Genomic DNA, 17666 nt, shown 5'->3' on the forward strand with positions numbered 1-17666 from the left:
CAGATGCACGAACACACTTGCCCTCTTGACCGGCCCATTCAACCCTCTAACATTCCAGGTGATCAGCCTAGTTGGGGGGCTGATCACCAATCAATCGTCCAATTAACATAAGAGACAACCTAAAACAAAAAACACACAGAAAACCCCCCAATAGTGTAAATCAAAGTAATACAAAGTAAAAAGCCCCATCAGCCACCCCCAAACTCGCAGAAACCGAATAACATTTACTTCACCCTTCTTCAACCAAACTCAAATACAGAAGAGAAATGACAATGGAAACATATAAACATCACTCAAAAAGTTGTAACTTAAAACAAAAAGTTCTCAGTTCAGCACCAGCCCTTTCCTCTTGGCAAAGTCCATTGCATCTTCGGGCGACTCAAAATAATGGTGCTGGTCCTCGTGCGTAACCCAAAGACGCGCCGGGTATAACAGTCCAAATTTCACCTTCTTCTTGAACAGGATCGCCTTAACTTGGTTAAAGCCTGCCCTCCTTCTGGCCACCTCCACACTCAGATCCTGGTAGACACGCAAAATGCTGTTGTCCCATTTGCAGCTCCGCGTACGCTTGGCCCACTGGAGAACACACTCCTTGTCCAAAAACCTCTGGAACCGGACCACCATCGCCCTTGGGGGGTCCCCCGGCCACGGCTTCCTCGCCAGCGCTCTGTACGCCCTGCCTACCTCCAACGGTCGGGGAAAAGCCCCCTTCCCCAGAAGCTTCTGAAACATACTCGCCACAAACGCACCAGCATCAGCCCCCTCAGTCCCCTCCGGGAGACCAACAATTCTTAAGTTCTGCCGGCGAGCTCTATTCTCCAGGTCTTCTACCTTCTCCAGCAGCCTTTTTTGCTGATCCTTCAGCATCCTCACCTCCAGCTGAGCCACCATTTGGTGCTTCTCCTGGTCCACCAGTGCTTTCTCCGGCTTCTGAATCGTTCCTTCCTGGGCATCCAGCCTGCGCTCCAGCCGATCGATCGATTTGTTTATCGGATCAAGACAGTCCCGTTTCTGCCCAACAAAACCCTCTTGAATGACCTGCATCAACTCCTCCATTGACGGTTGGGCCGTCACAGCAGGGGTTCGAACAGCAGCCATATTGTCTTCTGCCGCAATCTCCACCCAGCCCTTGCTTGTCTTCTTATTTCTCCTTTTTCGATCCCTTGGGGTTCTTCATTCCATACACCAATGTGTGGAACCAGTGCCAGATTGACTTCACCTTCAAAGCCAGCACTCAAAAACGCAAAAAAGTTGGGGGGAAAAGGTCCAAAAGTCTGGCCAGAGCGGGAGCCACCAACTGCGAGACTTACTCCCTCATAGCTGCCACCGGAAGTCCAAAATAAATGATATTTTAATTAACTTGAATAACAGTGTTTTGAGGATGTGTCAATAATTGGGATTTGGTTTACCAAATATTTTCTTTATTACATTTTCTATAGAATTAATTACACCTTATCCGATTATACTATAAGGTGAATTTGCAATTATTCAGAATGCAATGATGTTAGGGAACCTGGGGCGGAATTCTCCCCCCCCCCCCCCCCCACGCCGGGTGGGAGAATCGCCCGGGCGCCGCGCGAGTCCCGCCACACCGTCCCGACGCCCGCACGCGATTCTCCCCCCCAAACCGGCGCAGCGCGAATCACGGCTGGCCGCTGGGAGAATCACCACTTGCCGTTGGTAATGGGCGAGCGGCGATTCTCCGACCCGGATGGGCTGAGTGGCCTGCCCAACACGACAGGTTCCCGCCGGCGCCATCCACACCTGGTCGCTGCCAGCAGGAACAGCGTGGGAACGCTGGGGGGGGTGGCCTGTGGGGGGGAGAGGGAGGTGTCTGCACCTGGGGGGGGGGGGGCTCAAAAGGGGTCTGGCCATTTACGCGGCGCCGGTCACGTAATTTACGCGGCGCCGCTCCTAGCCCCCCTGGGGGCGGGAGAATAGGGGGCTGGGAACGGCCTCCGACGCCGGAGTGAAACACTCCGGTTTTCACTCCGGCGTCGGGACTTAGTCTCCTGATGGGAGAAATGCGCCCCCGGTATGTGACCAGGAAGGTATATGGCGAAATTCTCCAGTATCGGCGCGATGTCCGCCAACCGGCGCCAAAAACGGCGCAAATCAGTCGGGCATCGCGCCACCCCAAAGGTGTGGAATCCTCCGCATCTTGTGGGGCCGAGCCCTAACCTTGAGGGGCTAGGCCCGCGCCGGACTGATTTCCGCCCCGCCAGCTGGCGCGGTAATGACATTTCCGGGCGGCGCACGCGCGGGAGTGTTAGCGACCGCTCACGGCATCCCCGTGCATGCTCAGTGGAGGGAGTCTCTTCCGCCTCCGCCATGGTGGAGACCGTGGCGAAGGCGGAAGGAAAAGAGTGCCCCCACGGCACAGGCCTCCCGCGGATCGGTGGGCCCCGATCACGGGCCAGGCCACCGTGGGGGCACCCCCCGGGGCCAGATCGCCCCGCGCCCCCCCCCCCCCCCCCAGGACCCCGGAGCCCGCCCGCGCCGCCTTGTCCCACCGGTAAGGTAGGTGGTTTAATCCACGCCGGCGGGACAGGCATTCTAGCAGCGGGACTTCGGCCCATTCGGGCCGGAGAATCGCGGGGGGGGGGATGGCCGCCAAACGGCGCGGCGCGATTCCCGCCCCCGCCGAATCTCCGGTGCCGGAGAATTCGGCAACCGACGGGGGCGGGATTCACGCCAGCCCCCGACAATTCTCCGACCCGGCGGGGGGTCAGAGAATCTCGCCCGAGAGATTTTTTAAAAATCTGTAGCAGCTAACTAATGCATTGATGTTCTAACATAGTGCTAAAATGGAACTATCACAGTAAATAAAGATGATATATTGGTGCCTCGGTGGAGTTAATGGGGTTGAAAATCTGTGGCCAACTAGTGCGTTCTTGAGTCACGTTCGACAGCCAATCATTAAGTCAAGGCCCAGCAACACTGGGCCACCTTCAAAGGGTAAGGCAACCACATAGAAAGGCTACATAACTGGTGACTCTCAAAGCCAGGTGTTCCAATATCCCAAACTCTCAGAGGAATTCAGTGTAGGATCTGCAGCACTTCATCAAGTGTATTTGACCAACCGCGATTCTCCGCTCCGGCTACAGACTGTGGGCACTGGCGGGAAAATGGGCGCATTTTACCTCGCTGCCGGTGCCCGTTCCGAGACGGCATTCTCCGGCCTACAACGGTGCTAGCAGGGGCGTGGCGGGAAGCGTGGGGGTGCGGCGTCGGAGACCCGGCGCCACGTAAACGACGCGACGCCGTGGCGCACAACAGGTGACGCGAGCGCACAGGCCGCCGATGGAGGACCGTGGCTCCACGCCGAGCAGCGCCCAGGTTCACACACCACGACCTGGGGACGCTGCTGGACGTCCTCGAGGAGAGGAGGGAGCGCCTGTACCCCAGACCCGGCCGGAGGGTGCCAGCCAACGTGGCCCGGCTTCTGTGTAGGGAGGTGGGCGCAACCGTGAGTGACACCCAAAAAGCTCCACGACCTACTGAGGGCAGCCAGGGTGAGTACCCAGCAGTGTGACCATAGATAGATTTTGTACACATGCCAATGGCTAAAGGATTCAAATACATGCTGGTGATAGTGGACATGTTTTCACGGTGGGTAGAGGCTTTTCCGACCAAAAGAGATGATGCTAGAACAGTTGTAAATATTCTATTGAAATAAATAATGCCTAGGTTTGGAATACCGATGGGTATTAACAGTGACAGGGGAACTCATTTCACTCCTGGACGCGGTGGAGCAGAGGAGGGACGCCCTGCATCCCGGGCACGGCCGCAGAGTTGCCCACGCCACAGCCAGCGTCTGTGGAGGGAAGTGGCAGAGGCCGTCACCGCTGCGGCCCTGACACCACGGACAGGCACACAGTGCCACAGGAAGGTGAACGACCTCGTCAGAGCAGGCAGGGTGAGCCTCCCCATATCCCCCCCTCACCCATATCCCCCCTCCCCCATATCCCCCCTCCCCCATATCCCCCATAGCCCCCCCTCCCCCATATCCTCCCTCCCCCATATCTCCCCTCCCCCATATCCCCCCTCCCCCATATCCCCATATCCTCCCTCCCCCATATCCCCCATATCCCCCCTCCCCCATATCCCCCCTCCCCATATCCTCCCCTCCCCCATATCCCCACTGCCCCATATCCCCCCTTCCCCCATATCCCCCCTTCCCCATATCCCCCCACCCCCATATCCCCCCTTCCCACATATCCCCCCTTCCCCATATCCCCCTCCCCATATCCCCCCTCCCCATATCCCCCCTTCCCCCATATCCCCCCTCCCCCCATACCCCCCTCCCCCATATCCCCACTCCCCCATATCCCCCCTCCCCCCATATCCCCCCTCCCCCATATCCCCCCTTCCCCCATGTCCCCGCCTCCCCCATATCCCCCCTTCCCCCATATCCCCCCTTCCCCCATATCCCCCTCCCCCATATCCCCCCTTCCCCATATCCCCCCTTCCCCCATATCCCCCTCCCCCATATCCCCCCTGCCCCATATCCAACCTCCCCATATCCCCCATATCCCCCTTCCCCCATATCCCCCCTCCCACATATACCCCCTCCCCCAAATGCCCCCTCCCCATACCCCCTCCCCCATATCCCCCCTCCCCCATATCCCCCTCCCCATATCCCCCATATCCCCCCTTCCCCCATATCCACGCCTCCCCCATATCCCCCCTTCCCCCATATCCCCCTTCCCCCATATCCCCCCTTTCCCCATATCCCCCCTCCCCCATATCCCCCCTTCCCCATAGCCCCCCTTCCCCATATCCCCCCTCCCCCATATCCCCCCTGCCCCATATCCACCCTCCCCATATCCCCCATATCCCCCCTTCCCCCATATCCCCCCTCCCCCATATACCCCCTCCCCAAATGCCCACTCCCCATACCCCCTCCCCCATATCCCCCCTCCCTATATCCCCCCTCCCCCATATCCCCCCTCCCCATATCCCCCATATCCCCCCTTCCCCCATATCCCCCCTCCCCATATCCCCCCCTCCCCCCATATCCCCCCTTCCCCCATATCCCCCCTCCCCCATAACCCCCCTTCCCCCATATCCCCCTCCCCCATATCCCCCCCACCCCCATATCCCCCCTCCCCATATCCCCCCTCCCCATATCCCCCCTCCCCCATATCACCCATGTCCCCCCTTCCCCCATATCCCCCTCCCCCATATCCCCCTCCCCCATATCCCCCTCCCCCATACCCCCCTCCCCCATCACCCATATCCCCCTCCCCTATTCCCCCCCATATTTCCCGCCTACCCCCATATCCCCCCTTCCCCCATTTCCCCCCCATATCCCCCTCCCCCCATACCCCCCCTTCCCCCATATCCCCCTCCCCCATATCCCCCCTCCCCCATATCCCCATATCCCCCCTCCCCCATATCCCCCCTTGCCCCATACCCCCCCTCCCCATATCCCCCCTCCCCCATATCCCCCCTCCCCATATCCCCCCTACCCCCATATCCCCCCTCCCCCATATCCCCCTCCCCATATCCCCCTCCCCGATATCCCCCCTCCCCATATCCCCATATCCCCCTTCCCCCATACCCCCCTCCCCATACCCCACCCTCCCCCATATCCCCCCTCCCCCATATCCCCCCTCCCCCATACCCCCCTCCCCCATATCCCCCCTCCCCCATACCCCCTCCCCATATCCCCCATATCCCCCCTTCCCCCATATCCCCCCTCCCCCATATACCCCCTCCCCCAAATCCCCCCTCCCACATATCCCCCCTCCCCATAGCCGCCCTCCCCATATCCCCCTCCCCCATATCCCCCCTCCCCCATATCCCCCTCCCCCATATCCCCCCTTCCCCCATATCCCCCCTCCCCCATATCCCCCTCCCCCATATCCCCCCTCCCCATATCCCCCATATCCCCCTTCCCCCATATCCCCCTCCCCCATATCCCCCCTCCCCATATCCCCCCATTCCCCATATCCCCCTCCCCATACCCCCCCCTCCCCTATATCCCCCCTCCCCCATATCCCCCCTCCCCATATCCCCCATATCCCCCCTTCCCCCATATCCCCCCTTCCCCATACCCCCCTCCCCATATCCCTCCATTCCCCATATCCCCCTCCCCATACCCCCTCCCCTATATCCTCCCTCCCCCATATCCCCCCTCCCCCATATCCTCCATATCCCCCCTCCCCCATATCCCCCCTTGCCCCATATCCCCCTCCCCCATATCCCCCCTCCCCATATCCCCCCTCCCCCTTTCCCCGTATCCCCCTCCCCCATATCCCCCCTCCCCATATCCCCCATATACCCCCCTCCCCCATATCTCCCTTGCCCCATATCCCCCCTCTCCATATCCCCCTCCCCCATATCCCCCCTCCCACCCTCCCCCATATCCCCCCTTCCTCCATATCCCCCATATCCCCAAGTGAATCCAGCCCTAACCTTAACCTCTGCAATTCACGCGCAACCGATGGCGTGCATTCATATACCTGCCTAACAGTGTTGCCTTTTACCCCTGCCACCCCCCCCCCCCCCCACAGGATAAGCGCGCACACAACAATAGGGAGCATGTGAGGACTGGAGGAGGCCCCGCTGATGAGAGGCCACTGACCGAACACGAGGAGAGGGCCCTGGAACTGGTTGGCGGACCTGACGACCGGGAGGTTGCTGATGCAGAGGTCGGGGGGGTAGTAGCAAGTGAGCCACCGACAGCCCGTCCCCATAACCCCCCTCCCCTATATCCCCCTCCCCCATATCACCTGATCACTGCCTAATGTCTAACCATGCATGCTTCATTGTGTATCGCAGGACCAAACGTCCAGGCACCCATCCCCGCAGATGCAGACCGCCCGCAGGATGCCCCCCGGAGGCCACGGGAGACGGAGAGACACGCACCCTCCAGCATGCGACGCCCGCAGGATGCCCCTCGCACACCACGGGAGACGGAGAGACCTGGAGCAACAGGGAGACGACACCCCCGTCACGTGCGGGAGCGACCACCCAGCGACGAGGGAGGCAGCCACAGGCCCCCGTCACATCCGAGCCAGGACACCACTACCCAGGACACCACTACCCAGGACACCACTACCCGGGACACCACTACCCGGGACACCACTACCCGGGACAGCACTACCTGGGACAGCACTGCCCAGGACACCCCTACCCGGGACAGCACTACCCAGGAAGACGAAATACCGGACAGTGACTCAGAGTGGATGAGTGGAGACGAACCCCCACCCCAAAGTGCCATGGACTCAGAGTGGGACGAAGAGTACGACACAACGCCACTGCTGTCACCAACACCCTGACCATCGCAGAAACACTCACCTCGGTTGGGCACTTTAGTGATGAGGTGGTTGGTACACTCACTGGTGCGCACCACAGCCGTCCCGGTACAGCAGGTGGAGGTAGGAGCAGCAGAGGGGCCCTGCGGTCGGAGGGCAGCCCAGCCCAAGCGAACATCTGCCGCCCAGATGGATCCCGGGTTCCTGGATTTACCACACCCACACATAGATCCGATGCAACCACCGACCCGGAGACGAGCGAAGAGGGTGACGGGCGGCTTGCGGCGGCTGCAGTCGCAGGTGGAGGAGTCCACCCGCGTCCAGGAGCTGGGAGTGGTGCCGGTCATGCGTGCCACCCAAGCTGACACCGCACGGGTGGCGTCCGCGGTGGAGGCAATGGGTGCGACGGTGTCAGACATGGGGAACGGTTTGCGAGGCCTGGGGCTTTCCGTGCAGGCGGCGTCTGTGGCCCAGGATATTGGATGCCCTCTCACAGGAGGCCATGAGCCAGTGCCAGCGCCAGATGGCAGAGGCGCTCAACGCCATAGCCCTGTCTCTGCAGGCCATGGCCCAGTCTCAGCAGGCCAGGGCCCAGTCTCTGCAGGCCATCGCTGAGGGCATCGGCGCCAGTGGCCATGTGCGAGCCGGCGTCGCACTGTCACAGACAGGGTTTGCCAACACCCTGGGCTCCATGGCTGCAAACCTGCAGACCCCTGTCGATACCAGCACGGGCCTCCAGGACTGGCAGCGCCAGATGTCGGGGGGGCGTCGGATGGCCAGTCCGTTCGCATCCCCCACCCACGTAGAGGCCTGGGGGCCATCGGGCACCCCGAGGGAGGAGGAGGTGGTGTGGTCCATCCCGGCTCCCCCTGTAGGGGAGGTCCCGGTACACCGCGACACCTCGGACTCCCCCCCCTTCCGTCCCAGGTGCATCGGGTGGGCAACGGGCAGGACAGGCTGGCAGCTCGCCATCCCAGTCGCCCGGGCCGCCGCCTGGCCCATCTAGGCCAGGACGCCCCAGGAAACGGCCGCCAAAGGGATCCAGTGTCAGAGGGCAGGAATCACAGGAGTCCACCTCCAGTTCTGCTGTACCATCTGGGGAACCACGTAGACGTAGTCAAAGAGCCCGTAAGGCCAAACAATTAGACACTGAGTAAGTTGGCACGGGTGCAGGGCACAGATGAGTTTTAGGGGCTAGGGCACGTGCATGAACTCCTTTGGTTATTAAAGTCAATGTTACACCTACAGAAGCTGCCTTTGTGCTCTGTCCAAAGCGTGCGGGGGTGTCATGTACGTTGAGCGCAAGTGTGTGTGTGAGGGGTGGTTTTACCTCAGCCCCAGGTGAGTCTGCCCCCTTCCCACTGGGCCGCCATCAACATCCCCCGGGCAGAGGACGGGACCGTGCGCTGCAGTGTCACAGCCGCATGCAGGGATGGTCCCTGTGGATGGTGGTACTGTGGCCATGGGTCAGACATAGTCCAACGATGTAGAGCCAGGAGCTCATCGCAGGGCGGGTTGTCATCATCCTCCATGGCCTGCAATAGACACGCGTCCACCCGCAACTGTGTGAGCCCGGCCCGTTGTGCCGCAGGTGGATCGGCAATGGGGGGGGGTGGTGTGCATGCGGGTGGGGTGGGTGGGGTTGGGGAGCTGGGTGAGGGTGCTGGGTGGGTGGATGGGTGGGGGGTGTGGGTGGTCGGCTGTTGCCATGGTGTGCGGTCTGTGGCCATACTACCCGATTCCCACGCCCATCTAGTCAGTGAAGCGGGCGGCTATCAGTCTGTCTCATGCCCGCTGGGCCAGCCGCTAACGGTGGACAGCCACCCGCCTGTGTCTACCCCGTCTGCCCTGACCATTACCCCCATCCCCCTCATCTGGGGAGGACTGCGCCTCTTCCTGCTGCTCCTCCACTCCGTCCTCCTCTGCCTGCGGCACATCGCCCCTCTGCTGGGCTATGTTGTGCAGGACGCAGCACACCACAATGATGCGGCCGACCCTATCTGACCGATACTGGAGGGCGCCCCCAGAGAGGTCCAGGCACCTGAAACGCATCTTCAGCACGCCAAAGCACCTCTCTATCACTCCCCTTGTCGCTACATGGGCATCATTGTAGCGGTTCTCCGCCTCATTGCGTGGCCTCCGTATAGGCGTCACCAGCCACGATCGCAATGGGTAGCCCCTGTCGCCCAACAACCAGCCCCTCAGCCGGGGATGGCGTCCCTCGTACATGCCGGGGATGGATGACCGCGACAACACGTATGAGTCGTGTACACTGCCTGGGTATCGGGCTCAGACTTGCAGGATCATCATGCGGTGGTCGCAGACCACCTGTATGTTCATCGAATAGGTCCCCTTCCTATTGGTGAACATGGCCCTGTTATCTGCAGGTGGCCGCACGGCGACGTGCATCCCATCGATCGCGCCCTGGACCATGGGGAACCCGGCCACGGCAGAGAAGCCCATGGCCCGGGCATCGTGGCTGGCCCGGTCCATGGGGAAGCGGATGTAGCGGTGCGCCATGGCATATAGGGCATCTGTCACTGCCCGGATGCACCGATGTCTACACATGGTTAACACGGGGCGCCCTCGGGTGCCTCCGTTGCCGTGGGGCCGCAAAGTCCTCCTCCCCCTCCTCGTCCTGTCGGTCAGGTGTCCCTCCAGCCTGGGCGGCTGCCGCCTGTCCCTCTGCGGCAGCCTGCGCCGCCTCTCTGGCACGCTCTTCCTCCTCCTCATCCAGGGCAACATAGACATGAGTGGCTGCCGCCACGGCGGCCAACATCGCTGGATGATCGGAAAACATGACGGCCTGGTGGGGGGGAGGGGAACGACGACATGTCATCATTGCCCATATCCCCTCCTCCCCCCAGCCAGGTGGCATGGACCGCATGGGTCCAACTGTTGGAGGCTGGCACCTGGCCAGGTGGACCAACTCACTTGCCCTCGCATCCCCCTCCCCGGCACGGACCCCCCATCCCCCTCCCCGGAACGGAACCCCCCCCAACCTCCACCCCGGCACGGACCCCCCATCCCCCTCCCCGGCACGGACCCCCCCCCACCTCCATCCCGGCACGGACCCCCCATCCCCCTCCCCGGCACGGACCCCCCCCCCACCTCCATCCCGGCACGGACCCCCCATCCCCCTCCCCGGCACGGACCCCCCCCCAAACCTCCACCCCGGCACGGACCCCCCCACAACCTCCACCCCTGCACGGACCCCACATCCCCCTCCCCGGCACGGACCCACCCCCCAACCTCCACCCCGGCACGGACCCCCCCCCCAACCTCCACCCCGGCACGGACCCCCCCCAACCTCCACGGACCCCCCATCCCCCTCCCCGGCAGGGACCCGCCCCCCCCCCCATCCCCCTCCCAGGCACGGACCCCCTCGCGGCACTCTCCCGGAGCCCAGCCTACTCTAACCACCCCCCCCCCCCCGCCGCACACACACACACACAACCCGAGACACACCTCTCCTCACGCATTCAGACTGCGGCCACGCCATCGCCTGCCCAGAGCCAACCCCCCAGGCCGTCACTCACCTCCACGCTGGTCGGCGTGAACCTGGAGCACAGGGTCACGCCGATGAAAAGGAGGTTTAATTTACGTCGACGTGAACGGTCATCACGTCGACGGAACTTCGGCCCATCCGGAAGGGAGAATATCGGCAGGCCGAAAATCGGCTGCCTTGCGCAGACCCGTGACATTCTCCGACGGCAGCGGCGACATTAACGCTCCGCCGACTTTTCTCCCTTCGGAGACTTCGGCAACAAGCGGGGGCGGGATTCACGGCGGCCAACGGCCATTCTCCGACCCTCTGGGGGGTCGGAGAATGGCACCCCAGGTGTCTATCATACGTCCATTCCCCTTACATTATAACCCACCCTTTGCTGCTGAGGACACTAATGTACGAACAATGTGTTGATCAAGGAGGGAAATGTAGAAGGGACTTTAGTTGGCGGAGTAGTTGCCTTAATACCCTGTATTTTTTCGTAACCGGCTTCTTGACTATATTTAATGGCAATAGGCACTTGGCAAAGCATGATGGATATATTAGCTTTATTTCAGTCAAGAAGTTCTGCATGTAATAGGCAGAAGGTCAGACTATGTAACCAAGTGCACAGCTGTACATTGTTGCTGACAGTAGACAATTATTATTGTTCTTAGGCTAGGAATTCAAGGCCTGTTGTTTAACGCTGCTCGCTTTTCTGTCTCTGGGCTTATCAAAGGAATGTCCCGTTTTTCTAAATATTGCTTATTGTGCCATATAAAGTACTGCTGTACTCTTGTAAGGGAGGGACCATTAGAAGGACTGTGGTCACTCTAACTCCCTCCACGAACTTCGGGTTAAATAAAGGACCTTTGCGAATACTCGAAGTGCTGATTATTTTTTCCTCAATGTCGGGGCTAGGGAACGTGTATGGACTGCTTGTTATTAAAATCACTTTCACACCTACAGAATCTGCCTTTGTGCTCTGTCCGAAGTGTGCGGGGGTGTCATGTACGTTGAGCGCCAGTGTGTGTGTGAGGGGTGGTCTTACGTCAGCCCCAGGTGAGTCTGGCCCCCCTCCCCCTTGGCCGCCCTCGCCATACCCCGGGGCAGAGGACGGGACCGTGCGTTGCAGTATCACGGCCGCATGCAGGGATGGTCCGGGTGGATGGTCGTACTGTGGCCATGGGTCAGACATTGTCCAATGATGTGGAGCCAGGAGCTCATCACAGAGCGGGTCGTCATCATCCTCCATGGCCTGCAATAGACATGCATACACCGGCGACCATGTGAGCCCAGGTGGATCTGCAATGGAGGGGTGGTGTGCTTGTGGGTGGGATGGGTGTGGTTGGTGGGTGGGTGGGTGGGGGGGTGAGGGTGTTGGTGCTGGGTGGGTGAGAGGAGGTGAGGGTGTTGGTGCTGGGTGGATGAGGCGGGGTGAGGGTGTTAGCGCTGGTTGGGTGGGGGGGTGAGGGTGGTCGGCTGGTTCCGTGGTGTGTGCCCATACTCGGTGATTTCCACGCCCCACCTAGTCAGGGAACCGGGCGGCTATCAGCCTGTCCCGTGCACGCTGACCCAGCCGGTAATGGTGGGCAGCCACCCGCCCATGTCCAGCCCGTCTACCCTGACCATTGCCCCCATCCTCCTCATCTGGGGAGGTCTGCGCCTCTTCCTGCTGCTCCTCCCCTTCCTCCTCCTCTGCCTGCGGCACATCGCCCCTCTGCTGGGCTATGTTGTGCAGGACTTAGCACACCATAATGATGTGGCCAACCCTATCTGGCGGGTATTGGAGGGCCCCCCCCAGAGAGGTCCAGGCACCTTATCGCTGCATGGGCATCATTGTAGCTGTTCTCCGCGTCACTCTGTGGCCTCCGTATAGGCGTCATCAGCCACGACCGCAACGGGTAACCACTGTCGCCCAGCAACCAGCCCCTCAGCCGGGGGTAGCGTCCCTCGAACATGCCGGGGATGTAAGACCGCAACAACACCTATGAGTCATGAACACTTCCCGGGTACCGGGCACAGACGTGCAGGATAATCATGCGGTGGTCACAGACCACCTGGATGTTCATGGAATAGGTCCCGTTCCTGTTGGTGAACACGGCCCTGTTATCTGCAGGTGGCCGCACGGCGATGTGCATCCCATCGAGCGTGCCGTGGACCATGGGAAAACCAGTCAGGGCAGAGAAGCCCACGGCCCGGGCATCCTGGCTGGCCACGTCCACAGGGAACCGGATGTAGCGATCCACAATAGTATAAAGGGTGTCTGTCACTGCCCGAATGCACTGGTGCACCGATGCCTGCGAGATGCCGGACAGGTCCCCACTCAGCGCCTAGAATGACCCCATGGCATAAAAGTTCAGGGCCACCGTAACTTTGACGGACACGGGGAGAGGGTGTCCTCCCCCAGTGCCACGCGGTGCCAGGTGTGCCAGCATGTGGCAGATGTGTGCCACGGTTTCCCGGCTCATCCGGAGTCTCCTCCTGCATTCCTGGTCCGTGAGGTCCTGGCCAGACGGACGACCTCCCTTGCCCTCGCCCCCCTCCCCGGCACTCACCCCCCCCTCCTCAGCACTCGCACTAACCCCTCCCTCCGTGGCACTCTCCGCCCCTCCCGGCACTCTCCCCCCATCCCCGGCACTCACTCTCACCCCCTTCCCCGGCACTCTCCCCCCTCCCCGGCACTCTCCCCCCCTCCCCGGCACTCTCCCCCCTCCCCGGCACTTACCCCCAGACTCCCCCCAACAGAGCCCCCTCCCCCACAGCCCCCCCCCCCCCCCCCCACGGGCCCCCCCCACACAGCTCCCCCCCCCACACACACCCCTCCCCCACACACACACAGACTGCGGCCACGCCGTCACTTATCCTGCGGCCACCCCCCACGCCGTGACCTACCTCCACGCTGTACGGCATCAACCATCAGCACTGGTTGACGCCGTTATATAGGTGTTTTGATTTACTCCAACGTGACCCATGGTCAAGTCGGCGGGACTTCGGCCCATCCGGCCGGGAGAATACGGGCAGCCCCGGGGTCCATAGCGTCGCACCGGCTCCCGCCATTCTCCGAGGCGGGCGGCGCGATTGACGCCTCGCCGACTTTTCAGCATTCGGAAACTTCGGGAGACGGCGGGGGCGGGATTCACGCCGCCTCCCGGCGATTCTCCGACCCGGCGTGATGTCGGAGAATCCCGCCCCTGATTTCCATTCATAATTCCATGTTGACTCTGCCCAATTCGATCATTATTTTCTAAATGTCTGATTATCACATTCTTTACAATAGATTCTAGCCTTTTCCTTTTTAATGATGTTGGGCTACAAGGTCTGTAGATTTCCATTTTCATGCTCCCTCCTTTCCTAAGTAGTGCCGTTTTATTTGCTACCGGACAGAATGTGCAGCAGGAGACTCCATCTCAACAGAGAGACAATGCGGCACCTATGCCATTTGCCGTGAAGGTCTCTGCAACCCTGAACCACTATGCCACTGGTTCATGCCAGGGCTCGAATAGGGAGTTGTGCTACATTTCACAAGCTACAGCTCACTATTGTGAACATTGGACACAGCCGAGCGAGGGTGAAGTCCAGATCATGGGGCGACATTCTCCGGCCCCCCGCCGGGTCGGAGAATCGCCGTGGGCTGGCGTGAATCCCGCCCCCGTCGGTTGTCGAAGTCTCCGGCACCGGATATTCGGCGGGGGCGGGAATCGCGCCGTGCCGGTTGGCGGCCCCCCCGCTCGATTCTCCGGCCCGGATGGGCCGAAGTCCCGCCGATAAATTGCCTGTCCCGCCGCCGTAAATTAAATCACCTACCTTACCGGCGGGACAAGGCGGCGTGGGCGGGCTCCGGGGTCCTGGGGGGGGGCGGGGCGATCTGACCCCGGGGGGTGCCCCCACGGTGGCCTGGCCCGCGATCGGGGCCCACCGATCCGCGGGCGGGCCTGTGACGTGGGGGCACTCTTTCCCTTCCGCCCCCGCCACGGTCTCCACCATGGCGGAGGTGGAAGAGACTCCCTCCACTGCGCATGTGTGGGAATCTGTCAGCGGCCGCTGACGCTCCCGCGTATGCGCCGCCCGGAGATGTCATTTCCGCGCCAGCTGGTGGGGCAACAAAGGCCGTTTCCGCCAGCTGGCGGGGCGGAAATTCCTCCGGCGTCAGCCTAGCCCCTCAATGTTGGGGCTCGGCCCCCAAAGATGCGGAGCATTCCGCACCTTTGGGGCGGCGCGATGCCCGTCTGATTGGCGCCGTTTTGGGCGCCAGTCGGCGGACATCGCGCCATTTCCGGAGAATTTCGCCCATGATGTCTTGTCAGATCTCGTTAGACCTTCCCGGGTACTGAAAACAAGGGTGGCGATGAGTCCAGAGGTGGCGATTTCTGGGGTGTCAGAGGACCCGGGAGTCCAGGAGGGGATAGAGGCCGATGTTGTGGCCTTTGCTTCCCTGGTAGCCCGGAGACGAATACTGTTGGCCTGGAGGGACTCAAAGCCCCCAAAGACCGAAGTATGGCTGTCGGACATGGCAAGTTTTCTCAGCTTGGAAAAAAATCAAGTTCGCCTTACGAGGATCACTATCGGGGTTCGCCTGGAGGAGGCAACCATTCATCGACTTCTTTGCGGGGAACTAATCGTCAGCAGGGGGGGGGGGGGGGAATAGAATAGTGTAGAGTAGGGGGGAAGAACAGGCGGGTCTATTTGCGAGAGAGGAAGTTATTTGCACTATGTTTTTGTAATTTATATTTGCACACTTATGTATATTGTTACTGTTTACAATGCCAAAAATACCTCAATAAAATTGTTTGTTAAAAAAAAAGATCTCGTTAGACCTCGCGAGGCGTTCCCATCGCGCCCGACTCTTACGAGATTTGCGACGCTTGGAACTGTCATATTACTGGGTTCAGTAATATGTATCGTTACTAGTTGCTGTATATCCAGATGTTCTGATGGTGTGATCCTGAAGAAACCACGAATCTTCAACTTAAAGCAAACTAATTTATTAAGTAATGATTAATTATAATTGAGTTTGACACTCTACAGGACGATCACTAGTAATAAAGTAATTAAATATTAATGTATTAACTGATTCAAAACTACATGTGCTAACTATGCTGTGATCTATCTATCGTACACTACTGCTGTCTAGTCACTCCTGGGTTGAAAGAGACCAAGATCCTCTGGGAGCTGATACTTATAGTGGAATCTAGTGGTAGTGTTACAGCTAGATGTTATAATGAATCCTTTAGTTATCTACATGTATACATATCATTACAGGAACGTCGCGCGAGATTTAACGAGACATATATATAGGGTATATATATATACCTGAGAGCAGCTTTCTATTTCTCAACCCAGGTCTGTTGAAACTATCATGGAAATCCTACCGTCACGCTGGCAAGATCATATAATTCAGTACAGATGAGATAGCAAACCACCCCTTTTTGGTCTTCATCATGCAATGCCACATTTGACAACCTACCTTACCAACTGAGATAGCAAGGCAATTTCTGAAAATATTTTATTATTTTATAAGAATGTGATCACACTTAACATCACAAGGTAATATTTGTTAAACAAAAGATAATACTTTTGTAGAAATGTTGATGCGTTTTCTTACCAGATTGCGTGTGCATTACATCGGTGGTGTTTCGGAATCCATCAAATGCAAACTGGTAAAGTCGCCAATGTTTTTGATGAACAATTTCAACTGGGTCATGTTTCCAGCGATACATAATTTCATTTTTCGGGAACCCATCTACAAATGAAATTCATGAGATGTAGAAAACAACAAAACGTTAACTCATGCTGACTTCAAAAGTCTACTTCAAAAGCAAATGCATTACACCACTGGGCAGATCAGTCTAGATTTTCTACATATGATTTTTTGGCTTCTGGGCCTAATTTGGGATGGCACGAGGCACAGTGGTTAGCATTGGGACTGCAGCGCTGAGGACCTGGGTTTGAATCCCAGCCCTGGGTCACTCTCCAGTGGAGTTTGCACATTCTCCCGGTGTCGGCATGGGTTTCACCCCCACAGCCCAAAGATGTGCAGGTTAGGTGGATTGGCTACACTAAATTGCTCCTTAATTGGAAAAAAATAATAATTGGGTACTCTAAACTTATATTTTTTAAAAATTCTTGGGCTGGATTCTCCACACCCCGACGCCAAAATCACGTTCGGCAACGGGGCGGAGAATCCATTTTCCCTCACGAAATCGGTACCACCGCTGGTTCCGCTGTTCTCCACCCACCGAAAAGCGGTGTACTCGTGGAGTACGCTGCGCTAAGTATCCACCGCCTCAGGACATTGCCTGAAGCCCGCCTGCTATTCTGCTGATGAATTTCCGACGGCGTGGTTCTAATCTGCCATTCGGGAAACTTGCCAAGCGGCTGCGGACTCGATCCGCGGCCGCCACAGTCGGGGAGGGCCGATCTTTCGGGACTGGGGGCTAGGGTTATGGGCGGTCTGGGTCGAGCACTATTTCGGCGGTCCAGGTCCACGGGCTGAATCTGCCATGGAGCACGGCCACCGCCCTGCGCATGCACGGCCTCTGACCTGGAAGTGCGGGGGTCATATCAGCAGCTGGAGCTGCGAGCTCCACAACAGCTGTCTGCTAGCCCCCTGCAAGACAGTGAATCTGTGGCCTTTTGAAAAAATGAATTGAAAATTGCTTATTGTCAGAAGTCGGCTTCAAACTAAGCTACTGTGAAAAGCCCCTAGTCGCCATTGTCCAGCGCCTGTTTGGGGAGGCTGGTACGGGAATTGAACCCGCGCTGCTGGCCTGCCTTGGTTTGCTTTAAAAGCCAGCTATTTAGCCCTGTGCTAAACCAGCCCCTGTTTTGACGCCAGTTTTCCTGATGGCGTGAGGACATAGTCCCAAAAACAGAGAATCCAGACCCAATCCAGGGGCGAAATTTTCCCCCAA

The 17666-nt window shown here is 59.3% G+C and overlaps 1 protein-coding gene across 1 annotated transcript in view; it reads right to left on the reverse strand.

Moving 5' to 3' along the window:
* gabrg1 (gamma-aminobutyric acid type A receptor subunit gamma1) overlaps nt 1–17666 on the reverse strand; it is a 229530-nt gene that overhangs the window by 53829 nt on the left and 158035 nt on the right. The window contains exon 6 of the mRNA XM_072496690.1: nt 16358–16495. Coding sequence (XP_072352791.1) covers nt 16358–16495 — 138 coding nt within the window. The remainder of the gene's footprint in view (nt 1–16357; nt 16496–17666) is intronic.

Source organism: Scyliorhinus torazame, chromosome 3 (assembly GCF_047496885.1).
Source record: "Scyliorhinus torazame isolate Kashiwa2021f chromosome 3, sScyTor2.1, whole genome shotgun sequence".
NCBI lineage: Eukaryota > Metazoa > Chordata > Chondrichthyes > Carcharhiniformes > Scyliorhinidae > Scyliorhinus > Scyliorhinus torazame.